Source organism: Pan troglodytes, chromosome 9 (assembly GCF_028858775.2).
Source record: "Pan troglodytes isolate AG18354 chromosome 9, NHGRI_mPanTro3-v2.0_pri, whole genome shotgun sequence".
Lineage (NCBI taxonomy): Eukaryota > Metazoa > Chordata > Mammalia > Primates > Hominidae > Pan > Pan troglodytes.
In genome coordinates, this window is record NC_072407.2 from 50,869,290 (window position 1) to 50,886,775 (window position 17,486).

Here is a 17,486-nt window from a genome sequence, read left to right on the forward strand (position 1 = left end):
TGGCTGCATAGTTTTACATGATATATGTACCACATTTCTTTAATCTACCATTGATGGGCACAAGGGTTGATTCCATGTTTTTGCTATTGTGAATAGTGCTGCAATGAATATATGGGTACATGTGTCCTTTTGGTAGAATGATTTATTATCCTTTGAGTATATACCCAGTAATAGGATTACTGGGTCGAATGGTAGTTCAACTTTTAGTTCTTTGAAAAATCTCCAAACTGCTTTCCACAGTGGCTGAATTAATTTACATTCCCACCACAGTGTACAAGTGTCCCCTTTCCTCTGCAGCCTTGCTAGCATCTATTAAATTTTTACTTTTTAACAAAAGCCACTCTGACTCGTATAAGGTGGTATCTCATGGTTTTGATTTGCATTTCTCTGATGATTAGTGATGATGAGCATTTCTTCATATGTTTATTGGTCACTTGTATCTCTTTTGAAAGTGTTTGTTCATGTCCTTTGCCCACTATTTATTTATTTATTTATTTAGAGACAGAGTCTTACTCTGTTGCCCAGGCCGGAGTACAATGGCACAATCTCAGCTCACTGCAACCTGTGCCTCCCAGGTTCTCCTGCCTCAGCATCCCGAGTAGTTGGGATTACAGACACCCACCACCATGCTTGGCTAATTTCTGTATTTTTAGTAGAGATGGGGTTTTGCCATGTTGGTCAGGCTGGTCTCGAACTCCTGACCTCAGGTGATCCACCCACCTCAGCCTCCCAAAGTGCTGGGATTACAGGCATGAGCCACTGCACCCGGCTTGCCCACTTTTTAAATGGGGTTGTTTTTCACTTGTTGATTTAAGTTCTTTATAGATTCTGGATATTAGACCTTTGTTGGTTGCATAGCTTGCAAATATTTTCTCCCATTCTGTAGCTTGTCTATTACTCCCTTGATAGTTTCTCTTGCTGTGCAGAAGCTCTCTACTTTTGGTAGGTCCCATTTATCCATTTATCATTTTTTGGTTTTGTTGCAATTGCTTTTGACAACTTAGCCATAAATTCTTTGCCAAAGCTGATAATGAGAAGGGTATTTCCTAGGTTTTCTTCTAGGATTCTTATATTTCAAGGGAAAGGCTGTGTTTTCTTTCTGTTGTTGGTTTTTTTTTTTTTTTTTTTTTTTTTGAGACAGGGTCTTGCTCTGTCACCCAGGCTGGAGTGCAATGGCGTGATCACAGCTCAACTGCAGCCTTGACCTCCTGGGCTCAAGTGATTGTCCCACTTCAGCCTCTCGAGTAGCTGAGACTATAGGCATGCATGAAAACACCTTTTTTTTTTTTTTTTTTTTTTTTTTTTTGTAGAGACACAGGATCTCATTATGTTACCCAGGATGATCTCAAACCCATGGACTCAAGCAATTCTCCTGCATCAGCCTCCCAAAGTGCTGGGATTACAGGTATGAGCCACCACACCCAGCTGACTATAATATATATATGTATATAAAAGGAGGCCAGGGGCAGTGGCTCATGCCTATAATCCCAGCACTTTGAGAGGCCGAGGCAGGTGGATCACCTGAGGTCAGGAGTTCGAGACTAGCCTGGCCAACACGGTGAAACCCTGTCTCTACTAAAAATACAAAAATTAGCCAGGCATGGTGGCAGATGCCTGTAATCCCAGCTGCTCGGGAGGCTGAGGCAGGATAATCTCTTGAACCCAGGAGGCGGAGGGTGCAGTGAGCCAAGATCACACCATTGCACGATCCAGCCTGGGCAACAGAGCAAGACTCCATCTCAAAACAAACAAACAACAACAACAACAAAATATTTATATATGAAAGGGTGGTCAGGGTAGGTTTCACTGAGATTACATTTGAGCAAAGACTTAAAGGCAAAGGAGTTAGCCATGAGTATATCTAGGGGAAGAAAGTGCCAGCAAGGGCCAACAACTGTGCAAAGGCCTTATGTTTTTGAGGAAGACAGAGGCTAGTGTCACTGGCCCAGAGTAGCATGCAGTAGAGGGGTAGTAGCAGAAGAAATCTTATAACAGTGGGGGGTGAGGACTGGCAGATCCCACAAGGCCTTGTAGAAATCTTATACAGTACCTTGCCCGTAGTAGGTATTCAATAAATGTTTGCCGAGTCATCTTTTGCCTTCTAGGATTATCATCAAATAGCATTTATCTGTGTATTTATTGGAGTTAGTGTGCTTTTATTCCAGGGTCTTCTCAGTAGTCCTTTTACATAAGGAGTATATTTATGAACATACTGCCCTCTGAGGGCAGTGAAACCCTTGTGGGCATTACAGATCAAAGTGAATGCTGTATTTTTTGCAACTGAAAACAGGAAACAAATGTCAAATACTGTGGCTGCTGAATAACTGTGCTGGGCATTTCTGAAAAGCCTGTTAGGGTTGAGACAGTGCTCATTCTTTTGTAATCACAAGCTGAATTCTGGTTGAAGCATCCCTACCATGGGATATGTATCCATATTTGCAGCCTAAAAGGAGCAGCTTCAGTGATGAGCTTCCTTCAACTTTCAATGCAGGTGCCCTCTGCATTATTTCCCTGGAGATAGCAGTGGTGACATTAATACAGATTTCAAGTGGCTGTGGGTTTTAGTGCCTTAACTGTCTTCCAGGATTGCAAAGCCTACCCTGGCTTGCACTTGATTGCATTTAGTAGGTGCTGGTTGAATGAAGGAATGAATAGCCTTTATTTTTTCTTTTCTCATATTCATTTTCCATAGCCTCCAAAATGTAGGCTGTCCAAGAACTTTGACCACAGAAGCATCAGCACCACCAAAGAGGAAGGAGGGAGAAGGGAGAGATAGGGACCTCATTAGAAGACTATCAACAGGCTTTTAGGGCCTGGAGGGAAAACCATCAGGAAGGGCAAGATACGTGAAAGTTCTTGGCTCTTTGTGTCTTATAAAATGAAATAAGCAGATTGTGTAGCTTGTGGCTAACTTAGCCTTGGGTTTAAACTATGACCCTTAATTAGGCTGTCTGGGTCTGTTTTAACACCATGTCAAGGAGACCAAAGTTATGAGTTGGAGCTTTGACTAGACATCAAACTCTATTCCCTATGCTGAGGTCTGCTAGCCTCTCCAGCTGGTTAACGGGAGAATGGTGTGGAGAGAAAATAAGTAGGCAGATGAGGGAATGTTTCAAAACAAAGAGTGCCTAAAAACATCCCAAAACACACATCCTATTAAGTGAATCAGTCGACTCAACTTCACATTTGAAGAAAAGATATATTACAGACTGTTTTGTAGCCATAAAAAGGACTCAGCCACATTTCTTTTATCATTATGTCCATAAATAGAAACCAGAGAACTTAGGGCCAGGTGCGGTGGCTCACGCCTGTAATCCCAGCACTTTGGGAGGCTGAGGCGGGCAGATCACAAGGTCAGGAGATTGAGACCATCCTGGCTAACATGGTGAAACCCCGTCTCTCCCAAAAATACAAAAAATTAGCTGGGCGTGGCAGTGGGCGCCTGTAGTCCCAGCTACTTGGGAGGCTGAGGCAGAAGATTGTGCCACTGCACTCCAGCCTGGGCGACAGAGCGAGACTCTGGATAACCTTGGATATCAGTGCATTACTGGGTCCTCTTAGAACCCTCTTAGAACCCACTTAGAAACCTGTGCACCCTCAGCTTTTGTAGATGCTGCCTCTGAGTTCCTATGCATTGAATTTGTTCCTATGCATTGAATTTAGGCCTACGTTTGGTGACAGCTTCAGTTTATCCAGAGTCCTTTCTATGGGCCAGAGATCCTTTCATTTTAGATTCCACAGTTTGTTCATACACCATAGACAGACCGTGACTGTATTTTGAGTGAGTTTGCAAAAATATGGCCAGTTTGTTAGAACTTGACCCACCATCTGCTCACTTACCAGTTTCAGGGTTTTTTTGTTTTGTTTTTTTAGTGACAAGGTTTTGCTCTGTTACCCAGGATGGAATGCAGTGGCGTGATCATAGCTCACTGTAACCTTGAACTCCTGGGCTCAAGCGATCCTCCTGCCTCAGCCTCCCAAGCAGCTGGGACTACAGGCATGAGCTACCACACCTGACTAATATTTTTAAATTTTTCTGTAGAGATATGGTCCTGTCATGTTGCCCAGGCTGATCGTGAACTCCAGGCCTCAAGCAATACTCCTTACTTCTGTCTTGGCCTCCCAAAGTGGTGAGATTACTTTGGTGTAGCCACTGTGCCTGACCCTAGTTTCAGATTTTATATCCAGAGAACTAGACAAGGAATTCCCAACCTTTGTTTTATCCCAAGATGTCCTCCTTTTCTGCTTTTTTTTTCCCTCCCAAAGAGAACAGTGGGGGTTGGAGGGATGGTTATCCTTGGGCTATTGTACTTGTTTTTGTTCTGGCACACCTACTCCTTACTACAGTTAGAAAAATTATACACTGTAGCTTATACTCAGATCTCTGGTCACTTAAATACAAGAAGCTTCAGTCTTTCTTACTTTCATTTTTTGTCTTTTTTTGGGATGGTGGTGGTAATGGTGTTGCTAGACTCTAAGCTCTGTAAGATTATGTCTTTGTTTAGGCATGGGCAGTGCCTAGCCCATAGCAGATGAATGAATGAATGAATGGGGATATTATCCTATAGATGGTGTGTGGTTTAGAAAATCAACTATTGAGACTTGACATGAAATTCTACATCGGGCGTTGAGATTAACATGATTCCCAGTTTTCACTGAGGGATATCACATCCAGAGAACCTGAGAAGGGATCCCTAGCTCCTTGTTCTAGCCTTGAGAAGTAGTGGATGAGCTATGAAAAGACAGCTTTTAAAAATAAATGAAATCCTAGTGATAATTTGATCCACTCTCAGACTAACTATGAAAGTTGACTAAGATCAAACAGAGCTAGTGGCAGATCTGGGACTGGAATTAGCCCTCCATGTCCCCAGCTCCAGTACTTTTCTTACTACATGAGATAGTCTTGCCAGTGACCATCACTGCAAGGCAAAGTAAAGTTCTGTAACAAAGACCTAGAACAGAAATAGAAGATACATGGTATACATGCCATGACATTTCCTTCCAGTGCACAGAAGAGATGTCACTAGCCATATGACATTCTTCCCATTGGGTGCGAATAGGCCCTCAGGCAGCCACTACCAACCAGTCAGAGTCAGCACTCAAGAGGAAACCCATCTACCATTCCTCTTCCAGAGGAAATAAAGGTTTCATCAGTCAAGGAACTCTGGCCTCGACCTGTCTTCTCCAGATGAGCTGAAAACTCCAGCAGGAACCTCACACTCTTTATTGCTCTTCACTGTCCCCACATCCACAAAGGACTTAAAAGTGATGTCTGTAAGCAGGTTTTCCACAGCATGGGTCTGCTAGACAGAGCAGGTGCAGGATTAGTCATGACTGCAAGCCAGGCAAGGTGATTAAGAAAAGCTAAATTTATATTAAATTATCGTAAAGTCCTAAAATACTGAACATAGTGGTTAAATAACTCCAGAAAGTCCAATCTCTCCAGTGAGTAACGTTAAAACCATTACACATGAGCATGGGAGAATCGCTTCCATTAGTTTAGGACAGAGAGATTTTGCTTTTTACAGAGTAAATCAGTGCTCAAATAGATACTTCCTCAAATATGTCCTTTCTACATTCTGAACAGCCCAAGTGCAATAAGATCCTTCCCCCTTTCCAATCAAGAAAATGCCACTTTTCTACTTGCTCTTCCTCCCCCGACATGAGTCTAAGGACCCAAAGTGCTCACTCCTTTACTGCTTGTTAAGTGTAATGTGGGGAGGCTCAGAACTGGGGCTGACGCTACTGAGAGCAAGGCTAAGGGCCTGGTATCTCTCTCTAGCAGTCTTAGAACTGACTAGAAAAGAATTGATCTTGTCCTTTTTCACCCATGTTTGGTAGCTGATTTCTCAATACCAGTAACCACAGGAGAAGTTTCAACTCAGGAAACTTCCCCTAGAAATTCTCCCCTCCATTCCCAGCCCCTGTTGTTCTCTCCTGCCACTTCTAATTCCTGGGGGAGAAGAGGTCTGGGTCTGCCATGGGCTAGGAGGGCCTCATCAGTGGTGCTCTCTACCTTCCTACTCCTTACCCACCTCTTTGTATTTTTATTTATTCAGCCCTCCCACCACAGGACTTTGGAGATTGCTGGTGCCACAAGGCTTGGTCAGAAAAAGCAAATTAGGCAAAAAAACAAACAAAAAACCCCCACAAAGAACAGCTAGGGAGACGTTTTAGGGCAAAAATAAGTCTCAATTTCCCTGATACCAGGCTGAGACACGTGCCCTTTGTGTGAATGAGCATGAACCAAGTGATGGCACCCCACACGGAAACTAAGCCCCTTAGCTGAGGGGACAGCTGGAAGAGGAACATCACCACCCCATAGCCACAGGCTTGCTGTCCACTAACTTAGATCCCTGAGCACTTGAGAAAGAACATAGGAAGTTCAACAGGAAGTTTGACCCTCATGGGTACTTCTCTTTAGGCCCTGGGTTTCCCAAGTCTCCAACCTGATTGTTCTTTCTGACCATTTATGACAACTTCTGGTTTTTCTTTGAAAGCTTGTTTCTAGGTCTCTTCCCCAGAATCCCAGGACATGAGGGAGAGAGGGGTCAGGAGGTATACCATGTTTGGTCTAGGCAGAGCTTCTTAGACTTTTCACAGACTCAGCCCCCAAGGCCTAACATTCACTCAAGCCACTGGCTCACAACCTGGTTAATTTGAGCAAAGACTTAGGAAAGGTACTGGCCAGTGGTGGCACCAGGAGGGAATTCCTATTAGCCAGTAGCCTCGTGATAGGGGACCCAGTTATCTGAATGTAGAAACAGCTCCAGACATTCTAGCAGGAGGAAGAACAGCCTGAGCCACCCCCATCTCACCAGTATCTGCTGCTGAAAAGGCAGTGTCTCTTAGGGCAAGAATAATGTCCACTGCCAGCAATGGACCAGACACCCAGATCCAACTACCCCCCAAAGCTTTTTCATGTTACCAACACACTTGAGGCTGGAGGTTTCCCAGATGCCCATACCTGCTGGGCTGATTCTTCCTTCTTCTCTCAGCCTCTATCCTTCATCCCTGTCTTTACCCACACCCCCTTGTCCCAGCCCCCGATGGGCAAGTTCTCTCAGAGAAGCAGTCATGCTGGCTGTGATGGGGCAGAGCGCAGTCCTGGGTCATCAGCTGCATCAGCACTGAGAAGCAGGCACTGAGGGTACTGGGGGAAGGGGAGGTGGAGCTCTACGCTGGTGAGGAATCACGAATAAGCAGTTTCAGGGGGCCCAGGACGGAGTACAAGATGTGAGGTTCGTGGTAAAATCCAGGTCTAAATTCTCGTGATGTGCCATCATTTCTTGTGCACAGGTAGTTATGGACTCACGTGGTAAACAGCTCCGGTGAGGGCTTAGGAACAGTTATGGGGTGGGAGGAGGAGGAGGACAAGCACACAGAAGCGGGGCCTGCAGTGTAAGCGAGCACAAGGACTAGACGTCCATAAAGGAGAAGGAACAGGCAGGCAGGGAAGAGAATGTGGGCATTTAGACCTGGCTCTCTGAGGAGAGCTTGCGTTCATGTTTCCAGCCCGTGTCTGGCAGAGAGCCTCGTCTTTCTGGAGTGGCTGCAGTATGGACGCTGCTACACTCAGACTGCTCTTCCTGTAACAGCTGCTCCGTCTCTGTGTCATCCAGGGAGCCAGAGCTGGCCTGGATGGACACCGTGTCTGTCTTCATGCATACATGATCCCGGAGGAGGCCCCCCCGTGAGCTTCGCAGTTGCTTGAGGTCATCCCACTCAGCATCATCCCCAGACAGGAGGCAGATTCCCTCTACGATCTTGATCTTCTCCTTGGTGTAGTTATGGTCAGGCCCTCCCTAGGGTGGAGAGTGGGCAGATATGGTCAGTCAGTTGGCCTTCTACAAAGGATCCCATGGTAAACTGAAAAAGGAAGTGGATGGGGTAAGAGTAGGAGTGAAGCGCACAAAAATCCCACAAACAAATGGGGAAATGTGATTAAGGCAAGTGTATGAGGCCTAGCCTAAAAGGGGAGAGGCAGCTGTGATGATTATTACCATTACCATACAGGAGGAGGGAAAACCATGGCTTCCGGTCCTGCAGCAGCCACTCACTGGCTTTGTTACCTTAGGCAAATTATTTCACATTTCTAAAACTCAGTCTCTTAAGACTCTGCAGTGTGAAGAGAGTAACAGTATCCACACCTCACAACCAACTGCTGTCACCTTAAATGAGATGATACATGGAATGCAGTTATCAGGGAGCTTGACACAAGATGCACTATAACATGTTAGCTATGTTACATTGTTACTGTGGTTTATTAATGGGACATCATGCTGATATAAATCATCAAAAGCAATTGGCAAGAGCAATTAAATGTACATTTATTCAGGATTTTAAGCTACTTCAGGTGCTAGTTTGTATCTCTTTTTTCTAATTTTGTTAAGGAGAAAACTTGGGAGGTAAGACAGGGGACTCTAGAAAATCCTCTTATCTGGCCGGGCGTGGTGGCTTACACCTGTAATCCCAGCACTTTGGGAGGCCCAGGCGGGCAGATCACTTGAGTTCAGGAGTTCGAGACTAGCCTGGCCAACATGGTGAAACCCCATCTCTACTAAAAATACAAAAATCAGCTGGGTTTGGTGGCGGGTGCCTGTAATCCCAGCTATTTGGGAGGCTGAGGCAGGAGAATCCCTTGAACTCTGGAGGCTGAGGTTACAGTGAGCCAAGATCATGCCACTGCACTCTAGCCTGGGTGACAGAGCAAGATTCCATTAAAAAAAAAAAAAAAAAAAGAAAGAAAGAAAGAAAAAAAACTAAAAAAAAGGAAATCCTCTTATCTGGGTCCTAAACGTCAATATAGTGGGGTCCTGCAACTTATAACCTTTTTTGGGAGGTTACTCTCGCTCTGCTGCCATGAGTCCTGGGACCATTCCCAAGCAAAACCTGGGACTCTTCCAGGCACAGCCTGGAGTTCTGCTCGGGCCTCTCCCTTTATGGCTTCTTCAAAGAGCAGCCTCACTCCTGGCTGCTGGGGTATACCAACCGACATACCACCACTGCTAGAAGAAAATGGATCATCTTTGGTTCTGTCCCTGGGATAGTATTCCTGCCAAGAGTTCTGCAACTGTGGCTGTGGCTCTATTTTTGTAACAATTCAATTCCACAGATATTTACTGAGCCCCTATGTTAAGCAGAAGACTGTGCTAGGTGCTTTGATGATTATACAATATAAAACATGGTCCCTGCCCTCTGAGAGTGACAGTCCCCTCAGCCATGCAGAGTGGGACATAGCACACAAGCAAACACACAGATGTCTGTTCACCCAGCACACCCTCCAAGATGAAATTAGTATAAGATGCAGACCACTCAATGTCTTAATTAAGAGACACGCTGGGTAAGTTAGGGAGAGGTGGGGGATATGGCACTTGCAATTTGGGAAACACCACTCCCTCTACAAACACACAGCAACAGGTACCTGAAATCAAGAGGAAATCAGAAGAGAAAAGGTGAAAGACTATCAGAGGGGTGAAAGAGCTGCTGAGGAAGAAACACACAACAGAAGAAAGAGGTCACACTATTTTCATTGCTATCCTGTGGCCTTCATTGTGGTTCTTTTCTGGAGCATCAGATACTCCAGGAACCCAAGAATCTTCAAGAGTCTTTCTCTCAAAGATATTGGGGAGGGGTCTACCATTCCTAGAACTACAAGCCATCCCTGCACATTCTGTTTTGACTGCAGTAGAAGCTTTTAAAAAAATTTTAATTAAAAAATTTTTTTTCAAACACCAACTTGAACCAGAAGTAGTGGAAGCTATTTAAATACGGGAATTCATGGATCCAGAAAGCACATGATTATTACGTGAAATGTGTTTATTACACATGAGAGCCCTGCAGGTGTGAGAGCAGGTTCTGACTGTGCTAGATAGGCCAAAGAAGTAGACTGATGAGGATCTTCATAAGGAATAACTTCTGATGAAGAGTTACAGGATTTTAGGAAAAAAACAAGGCTTATATTGGATTAGGAAAATCTGAAATACCAGGTATAGTTAGTTCCCTTGTGGAAATGGGACTTTTTTTTTTTTTTTTTTTTTTTTTGAGACAGGGTCTCATTGTCACCCAGGCTGGAGGGTAGTGGCATGATCACAGCTCACTGCAGCCTCCAACTCCTGAGCTCAAGTGATCCTCCTACCTCAGCCTCCTGTGTAGCTGGGACTACAGGCACAAGCCACCACACCCAGCTCATTGAAATGGGACTATTTTTCATGCCTTCACATTGAGCAAATAATTTTCCATTGAAGTGACAAAGAAGTTAAAAAAAAAAAAAACAAACAAAAGCAGGCTGGGCGCAGTGGCTCACGCCTGTAATCCCAGCACTTTGGGAGGCCGAGGCAGGTGGATCACCTGAGGTCAGGAGTTCAAGACCAGCCTGGTCAACATGGAGAAACCCTGTCTCTACTAAAAATACAAAATTAGCCGGGCATGGTGGCGCATGCCTGTAATCCCAGTTACCCGGGAGGCTGAGGCAGGAGAATCACTTGAACCCGGGAGGTGGAGGTTGCAGTGAGCTGAGATCGTGCCATTGCACTCCAGCCTGGGCAACAAGAGCGAAACTCTGTCTCAAAAAAACAAAAACAAAAACAAAAACAAAAGCAGGTAAACCTTCAGAATTCTAGAGAAATTTTTGTGATAAGAGGAAGAATAGTGAAAAACAAGCCATTCCCAACCATAGGTGCTACTAGCTTGGACTGGAGGTTAGTAATGGGCGAGTCCAGGAGCTCTTGGGTTTTTTGGGTGTTGTCTGGGAGAGCTCCCTTGTTTCAGAAGCACATAGCCTTTTGCAGGGGAATGACAGTTCCTGGAGGGAAAGAACCTATAAGCTTGGAAAAATATCTCATGGCAGGGCAACTGCTTTCAGACCTAAATCTTCTGAGATCTGCCTTCTAACCTGGCTCTCACTAAGGTCCCTCAAACTAATCCCTCAGAGATTCTAGAACTTCCCAGAAACCCAAATTACATTCAGTTCTTCTGTTCACTATAACTTCCAAAATGGTAGATGGGATTACTCAGCAGCCCTTACTGACTTATTTGGGCATTTGGAGTAAAATCCCCCCCACACCTCGCCAAAAAGACCCTTGAATATAAATTTCAATTTTTACCTCTTTCTTATAGCACAGCTGGTTGTACATGGCTGGTTTGGGGATTGCTTCAATCTTCACTTCCTGTGTGGATGTTCGGTAGGAGGGGTTGCTGTAGGTGAGGTTCCCCATTCCAGGATCAGTGAACTTGGATTTTTTGTGTCTTTAGGAGGGAAGGTGATGAGAAATTAGTCGAGATCTTTAAGGGGATGATACCTGGGAAAGCTGTAAACTGAGTCTGGTAGGCAGCCTCTAAGATGATCCCAGTGATTCTCACTTCCTGGTACTCATGCCCTTAAGAATCCCCTCCCCTTGAGTGTGGATTGGTCTGGTGACTTACTTCTAATGAAAAGATTATGCAAATGTGATGGCTACTAGATTAGGTTACCAAGAAACTGGTTCTGGTCTTGAGTTGCCCTCCCTCATTCTCTTTTGCTCTTGCTCTGGGAGAAGCAACCTGCCATGTTGTAAGTTGTCCTATGGAGAGGCCCACAAGGCAAGAAACTAATGAGGAAGGCCTCCAGCCAACAGCCTATGAGGAGCTGAATCCTACCAACAACTATGTGAGTGAGTGTGGAAGGGGATCCTTCCCCGGTCAAACCTTGAGATGAGACTGTAACCCCAGCTGATATCTGGATTGCAGTCTGTGAGACACCTTGAGGCAGAGGCACCTAGCTAAGCTGCATCCAGATTTCTGACCCATAGAAACTGTGAGATAATGGTTGTCATTTTAAGTCACTAAGTTTTTGGGTAATTTGTTATGCAGCAATGGAGAACTGATGCACTGAGCTTTAGAGTCAGACAGATCTGTTTCAATTCCACCTCTGTGATTTATTAGCTGGGACCTTGATAGATATAATCTAAACTCTCTGGCTGGGTGCAGTGGCTCACACCTGTAATCTTGGCACTTAAAGAGGCTGAGGTGGGCAGATCACACAAGGCCAGGAGTTCGAGACCAGCCTGACCAACATGGAAGAAACCCTCTCTCTACTAAAAATACAAAAAAAAAAAAAAAAAAAAAAAAAAAAAAAAAAAATTAGCTGGGCATGGTGGTGCATGCTTGTAGTTCTAGCTACTTGGGAGGCTGAGGCATAAGAATTGCTTGAATCCAGGAGGCAGAGGTTGCAGAGAGCCAAGATTGCACCACTGCACTCCAGCCTGGGCTACAGAGTGAGACTCTATCTCAAAAAAATAAGACAAAAATTAAAAAAAATAAACTTTCTGAGCCTCAGATCCTCATCTGTAAAGTGAGGAATAATAATACCTGTGTTACGAGGTTGTCATGACATTGATATATATCCATTAATGGTAACTGTTACGATGATGATGATGAAGAACAACAGCAGCAAACTGTAAGCTACGTTTAAAGCATTTGGGGGAAAATATAAAGAAAGAGGGACATAAAAAGATTATAAATGACACATTCTACCTTTCCAGAATGATTGCTACTGAGCAAAGATGTACAAACCAATATTGTAGTAAAAGGCTGTGTTTGTATAAGGGGAAAATCATTTCCAATTTCAGTGGTTTGAAGCAGGGAGTACTGGAAAAAGCAAAGATGTTAAGAGTCAATCTTAGATTTGCCTCTTACTTTGTGACCTTGGGTAATATCCTCTGTGCACTCAGCATCCTAGTCTATAAAGAAAATCCGAAGGGTTGTTACAGTCATTCAATAAGGAAAATGCTTAGGCTATGACTGGAGAAGAGTAAGTATTTAGGTTTCCACCCTTTCCTTCTGCTGCCCTGACCAGGCACCCAACCTTGCAATAAGGCTGGTCAGAGCTTGATTCAGTGAACTGCAGAGCTTCGGGAGATCCCAGACATGCTCATGAAGACCAATGAGCATGTGGCCCCTGCAGCAAGACTGAAGTTACCTGTACAGCATCAAAGCTGCAATCACCACCAAAATCAGCAGAATACTGAGGAGTCCACCAATGGCGTAGCTGATATGAAGTCCTTCCCCTAGGAAGAATAGAGAAACAATAGGCAGGGGCCACCGACAACTTTCTAGCTGGTGCTGGTGTGAGGAATGGAAAGCTGAAAGGCTCCTTTTGTAGGTGTTGGACCCCATACCATCTGAGGATGGCTAAGGGCCTCCTTTTCAGATAGGTAAATGGGAGGTGCAGGGAGGAGGCTGAGAAGAAATCTGTCACTCTGCCAGCATCTCTGATCCCATTTCGACCACTTCCTAGCTATCTGACATAAGGCAAGATGCTTAACTTGTAAGCCTACATTTTCTCTTTAGTTAAATGTAAATAATAAATTGCTCATAGGACTGGAGGAAATTACATGAGAGTATGTATATATGCATGTGCACACACATATATGTGGCATATATATGGCTTATCACATGCCTGGCATACGGAAAGCATACCATAAGCTGTCACTGTAAGTGGTGAGAGCTATTATGATTATTATTTCTGTGGACTTAGTTTAAAAAGAGTTCATCAACCCCAGAGTCCCAATGAAGGTTATGAAAGATATCAGTGGAGACTTAGATTCATTACATCTTCTTTTCCGGAACAGTGGGGTACTCAGGGCTTACCTGGAGCAGCAGGAACAGCCTCATTGGAACGTGCACAGAGGCCCAGCCTGGCATCCCTTTCAGAGCATCTGTGGGGCACAGAAAACTGGATGTGAAGCCTACTCATACTCAGTGAAGGTCATGCCTTCCTCCAGGAAAGGGGGAAAGGCCTGTAAGTGGGGGCTTTCAGGTATGAGAATGTACGAGATGGAAGACATCAGAAGCATGGAGAGGGCAACAACAGGAAATGGAGAGAAATCCGTGCAAGGCACTGTTTTCAAGCCGTTATACCATGTTTAAGTGTGTTATAAAATATGTACCTTTAAAAATGAGAAGCAGGTTTGGGAGTGAGTTGGAAGTCTGCAGAAAGAATACTAAGGACATCAATATTAGGCTTTCTTAAACTACCAGGATGAGTCAGAAGCAGCTGCTAGCCAAGCCAATCTGATTGGATAAAAATTATCACAAGAGCTAAATATCCCAAGGTCAAAAAATGTTTTTCTTCTCTTCATTCTTTCACAAGGGAATATGCAAGACATCCAGAGTGAGTGCTCAGATAACTAACTTGAAATGCTCAGAAGGTGACTTCTTTGTGGTACATTATGAGCAGGCAATCAAAGGCATCTCCTAAACAGCCAGAGGAAAGCTACTTGCAAGAGCATTTGGAACCAAGATGCACTGAATTTTCAAATAGAACTCTGACAATAAGAAAAGGTCCGAGCGGGGTCAAAAGTTTTCTAAATAAACCTAAAGAAAATCAGAGAGTAATAATGACTGATAGTACTTAAAAGTTAGTGAGAAAGGCACATGTTTATACCTGGGTGTTTCCTTTTCTTTACAAACTGTAGTAAAAACAGAGAATGGGGGCACACAGCATATGAATTTGATCATGTGCAAATCTTGTAACTTTAGGGACATTGAGTCTAAAGTTTTTATTTGGGATCATTATTATGTTTCTGCTTTCAGAATTGAAATCAAGTGTTAACTACCTTGTAAGCTACTGATGATATTAAAAATAAAGAGACCAGTATGTTGCAGTGGAAAAAAAAAAAAACTGTTCTAATTAGAAAAATGTCTAGAAAAGATAGACATCAAAACATTAAGAGTAAATTATATATAGGTATAGGATATTCCCTTCTTCTTTATTCACATCTGTATTTCCAGATTATTTATTTATTTATTTTTTGTTTTTTGTTTTTTTTGAGACAGGGTCTCAGTCTGTCACCCAGGTTGGTGTGCAGTGGCACAATCACAGCTCACTGCAGCCTAAACCTGGGCTCAAGCAATCCTCCCAACCTCAGCCTCCCAAGTAGCTGGGACTACAGGCATGGGCCACCATGCCTGGCTAATTAAAAAAAAAAACTTTTTTGTAGAGATAGGATCTCACTATGTTACCCAGGCTTGTCTTGAATTCCTGGACTCATGTGATCTGCCCACCTTGGCCTCCCAAAGTGCTGGGATTACAGGTATGAGCCACTGCGCCTGGCCCAGATTATTTTTTATAAAATATAAATGGAAAACACAGTCATTAGAATTTTTTGCCAGGTGCAGTGTCTCACATCTGTAATGCCAGCACTTTGGGATGCCTAGGCGGGTGGATCACTTGAGCCCAGAAGTTTAAAACCAGCCTGGGCAACATGGTGAAGCCCCATCTCTACAAAAAGTACAAAAAATTAGCCAGGCATAGTGGCACACATTTATAGTCCCGGCTACCTGGGAGGCTGAAGTAGGAGGATCACATGAAACCAGGAGGTCGAGGCTGCAGTGAGCTTGAGCTGTGTTCATGCTACTGCACTCCAGCCTGGGTGACAGAGTGAGATCCTGTCTCAAGAAGAAAAAAAAAAAAAAGAAAAAAAAGAATGTCTCTGAATTGAATGTAACATCATATTTAATCAATTTTAAGATGTTTGTTTTTTCTATGGCCTACCATCTCTTAAACAGGCATGTGACTTACAATCAATAGCATTTCACATTTGCTGTTGGTTATCTTTTCAGTTTAATTTCTCAAATCAGGATGCATTTTATAATGAATAGCACCTTTAATTTAATGAAATAAGATACTTTATACTTGATTTGAGAACTGTTCGTGTTTATGCTTGCTTATTTAATAATGGTGTTTGTGTGTGTGTGTGTGTGTTGCGGGGGGGTGCACATGACATTATAAGCTAAGGCCATCATATCTCTGGGGAAACCTTTTTGTTCCAAGTCATAAAGCCACAGCCCAGAGACTACTGTTGGACAAGCCAATATGCCAAACCTATGATGTGAGAGCAAATGTCACAGAGAGAAGAAGAAGGAGGAATACCATGTGGGAGGGTCCTCCTAAGTGATTTCTGTTTAAAGTTGTTCTTTTTTTTGTTGTTTTATTTTGTTTTGTTTTGTTTTTGAGATGGAGTTTCGCTCTTTGTTGCCCAGGCTGGAGTGTAATGGCGCGATCTCGGCTCACCGCAACCTCCGCCTCCTGGGTTCAAGTGATTCTCCTGTCTCAGCCTCCAGAGTAGCTGGGATTACAGGCATGTGCCACCACGCTCAGCTAATTTTGTATTTTTAGTGGAAACGGGGTTTCTTCATGTTGGGCAGGCTGGTCTCCAACTCCCGACCTCAAGTGATCCACCTGCCTCAGCCTCCCAAAGTGCTGGGATTACAGGCGTGAGCCACCACACCCAGCCTTAAAGTTGTTCTTAAAGCTTCTTGCCCTCAGAGCTAAAAAGGGAATCACTTGTAACAATCTACAAGTCTGAATATCACTTTCTGTCCCAAATAACAGGGACTGGTAGCTCCTGACATAATCTATCTCCCAACTGCCTTATCAAGCTGGGACTATGAGTTGGTCATGGGATGGTGATTTGAATCAAAGGGCCCATGATCCTGCATTGAACTTATTTACCTTCCTTCCACCTCCTCCAGAGACGTGCGGGTCCGGGTGGTTGAAGAATGCAAGGTGGTAGGTGGTGTGTTGGGTAGCACTGGGCTCTTTTCACTCATGCCAGTAGCCCTAGGAGCTGGTGGTACCAGGCCAGGCACTAGACAAAAAAGAGGATTGGAGTGGGCCACTGGAACCATAAACATCTACATATGGCCCAAGAGTAGCAGCTGGAGAACTTGACAAAACAATCTTTTAGCTGCCCTAGTCCCAGGCACCTTCATTAGTAGCCCTTCTTAATACTATCAATAAAAAGGAGTTGGATTCAATAATAATAGCTCTGGATGGGACAGCTGGCTCACCAGTCAGGAAGAGAGAGTGATGCACAGGCCACTGATTATCCCACAGCAGGGACCTGGGAATCAAGAGACCTGAATTCTGTTCTTGCAAATGCCAGAGGGCAGACAAACCCAGGTTTGAGCAATTCCCAAAACCCAAGCAGACTGCTACCAATCACTCCACTAATAAGACCTTCTTTATGGGGATCCCACCCAGAAGGACAGATCAGACCGGTATCAGAGGCTGCTGACTCTCAGCCCTTCCAGGGGCTCTGCCAAGTGGCTCCAGCCATACAGTCCAACTCACCAAGGGAGCAGGGCCGGCTATCAGGTTCGTCAGGACAGGCACATACGAAGTCCGAGGCTCTGGCAAAGCAGAGGTGGGTGCAGCCACCATTGTTCACACCACAGGCATTGGTCCCTGGAGGCAAAGTAGATGAATGTCTTATCTGGGACAGAATCAGGTCTCCCAATTTAAGGCTTCTCAAAAACAGAGGAAATCCAGGATTACCCTACTCCCAGGGACAGGGGAGGAGAGATACAACCGTGAGGGAGTAAAAAGGTCTAAGCGTTTAAAATGTGAACCAAAAAGCTCTCTTGTGGCCCTAACTGTCTTGGTCCCTAACAGTCCTTGGGTTGACCGACCAATCCCACAGATGTTAAGGAAGCAGGCTCAG

At 44.3% G+C, this 17,486-nt stretch overlaps 1 protein-coding gene and 1 long non-coding RNA gene across 2 annotated transcripts in view; one reads left to right on the plus strand and one right to left on the minus strand.

Annotated features, from left to right (window-relative positions):
- Window positions 1–17,486, plus strand: part of LOC134807252 (uncharacterized) — a 28,068-nt gene that overhangs the window by 5,141 nt on the left and 5,441 nt on the right. The gene's annotated exons all lie outside the window — the stretch shown is intronic.
- The window catches only part of LRP4 (LDL receptor related protein 4), a 60,533-nt gene continuing 48,398 nt past the window's right edge, over window positions 5,352–17,486 (minus strand). The window contains exons 33-38 of the mRNA XM_009460399.5: window positions 17,117–17,230; window positions 16,496–16,631; window positions 13,630–13,697; window positions 12,959–13,046; window positions 11,106–11,247; window positions 5,352–7,805 (exon numbers count right to left, since the gene is read on the minus strand). Coding sequence (XP_009458674.2) covers window positions 7,473–7,805; window positions 11,106–11,247; window positions 12,959–13,046; window positions 13,630–13,697; window positions 16,496–16,631; window positions 17,117–17,230 — 881 coding nt within the window. The 3' untranslated portion in view covers window positions 5,352–7,472. The remainder of the gene's footprint in view (window positions 7,806–11,105; window positions 11,248–12,958; window positions 13,047–13,629; window positions 13,698–16,495; window positions 16,632–17,116; window positions 17,231–17,486) is intronic.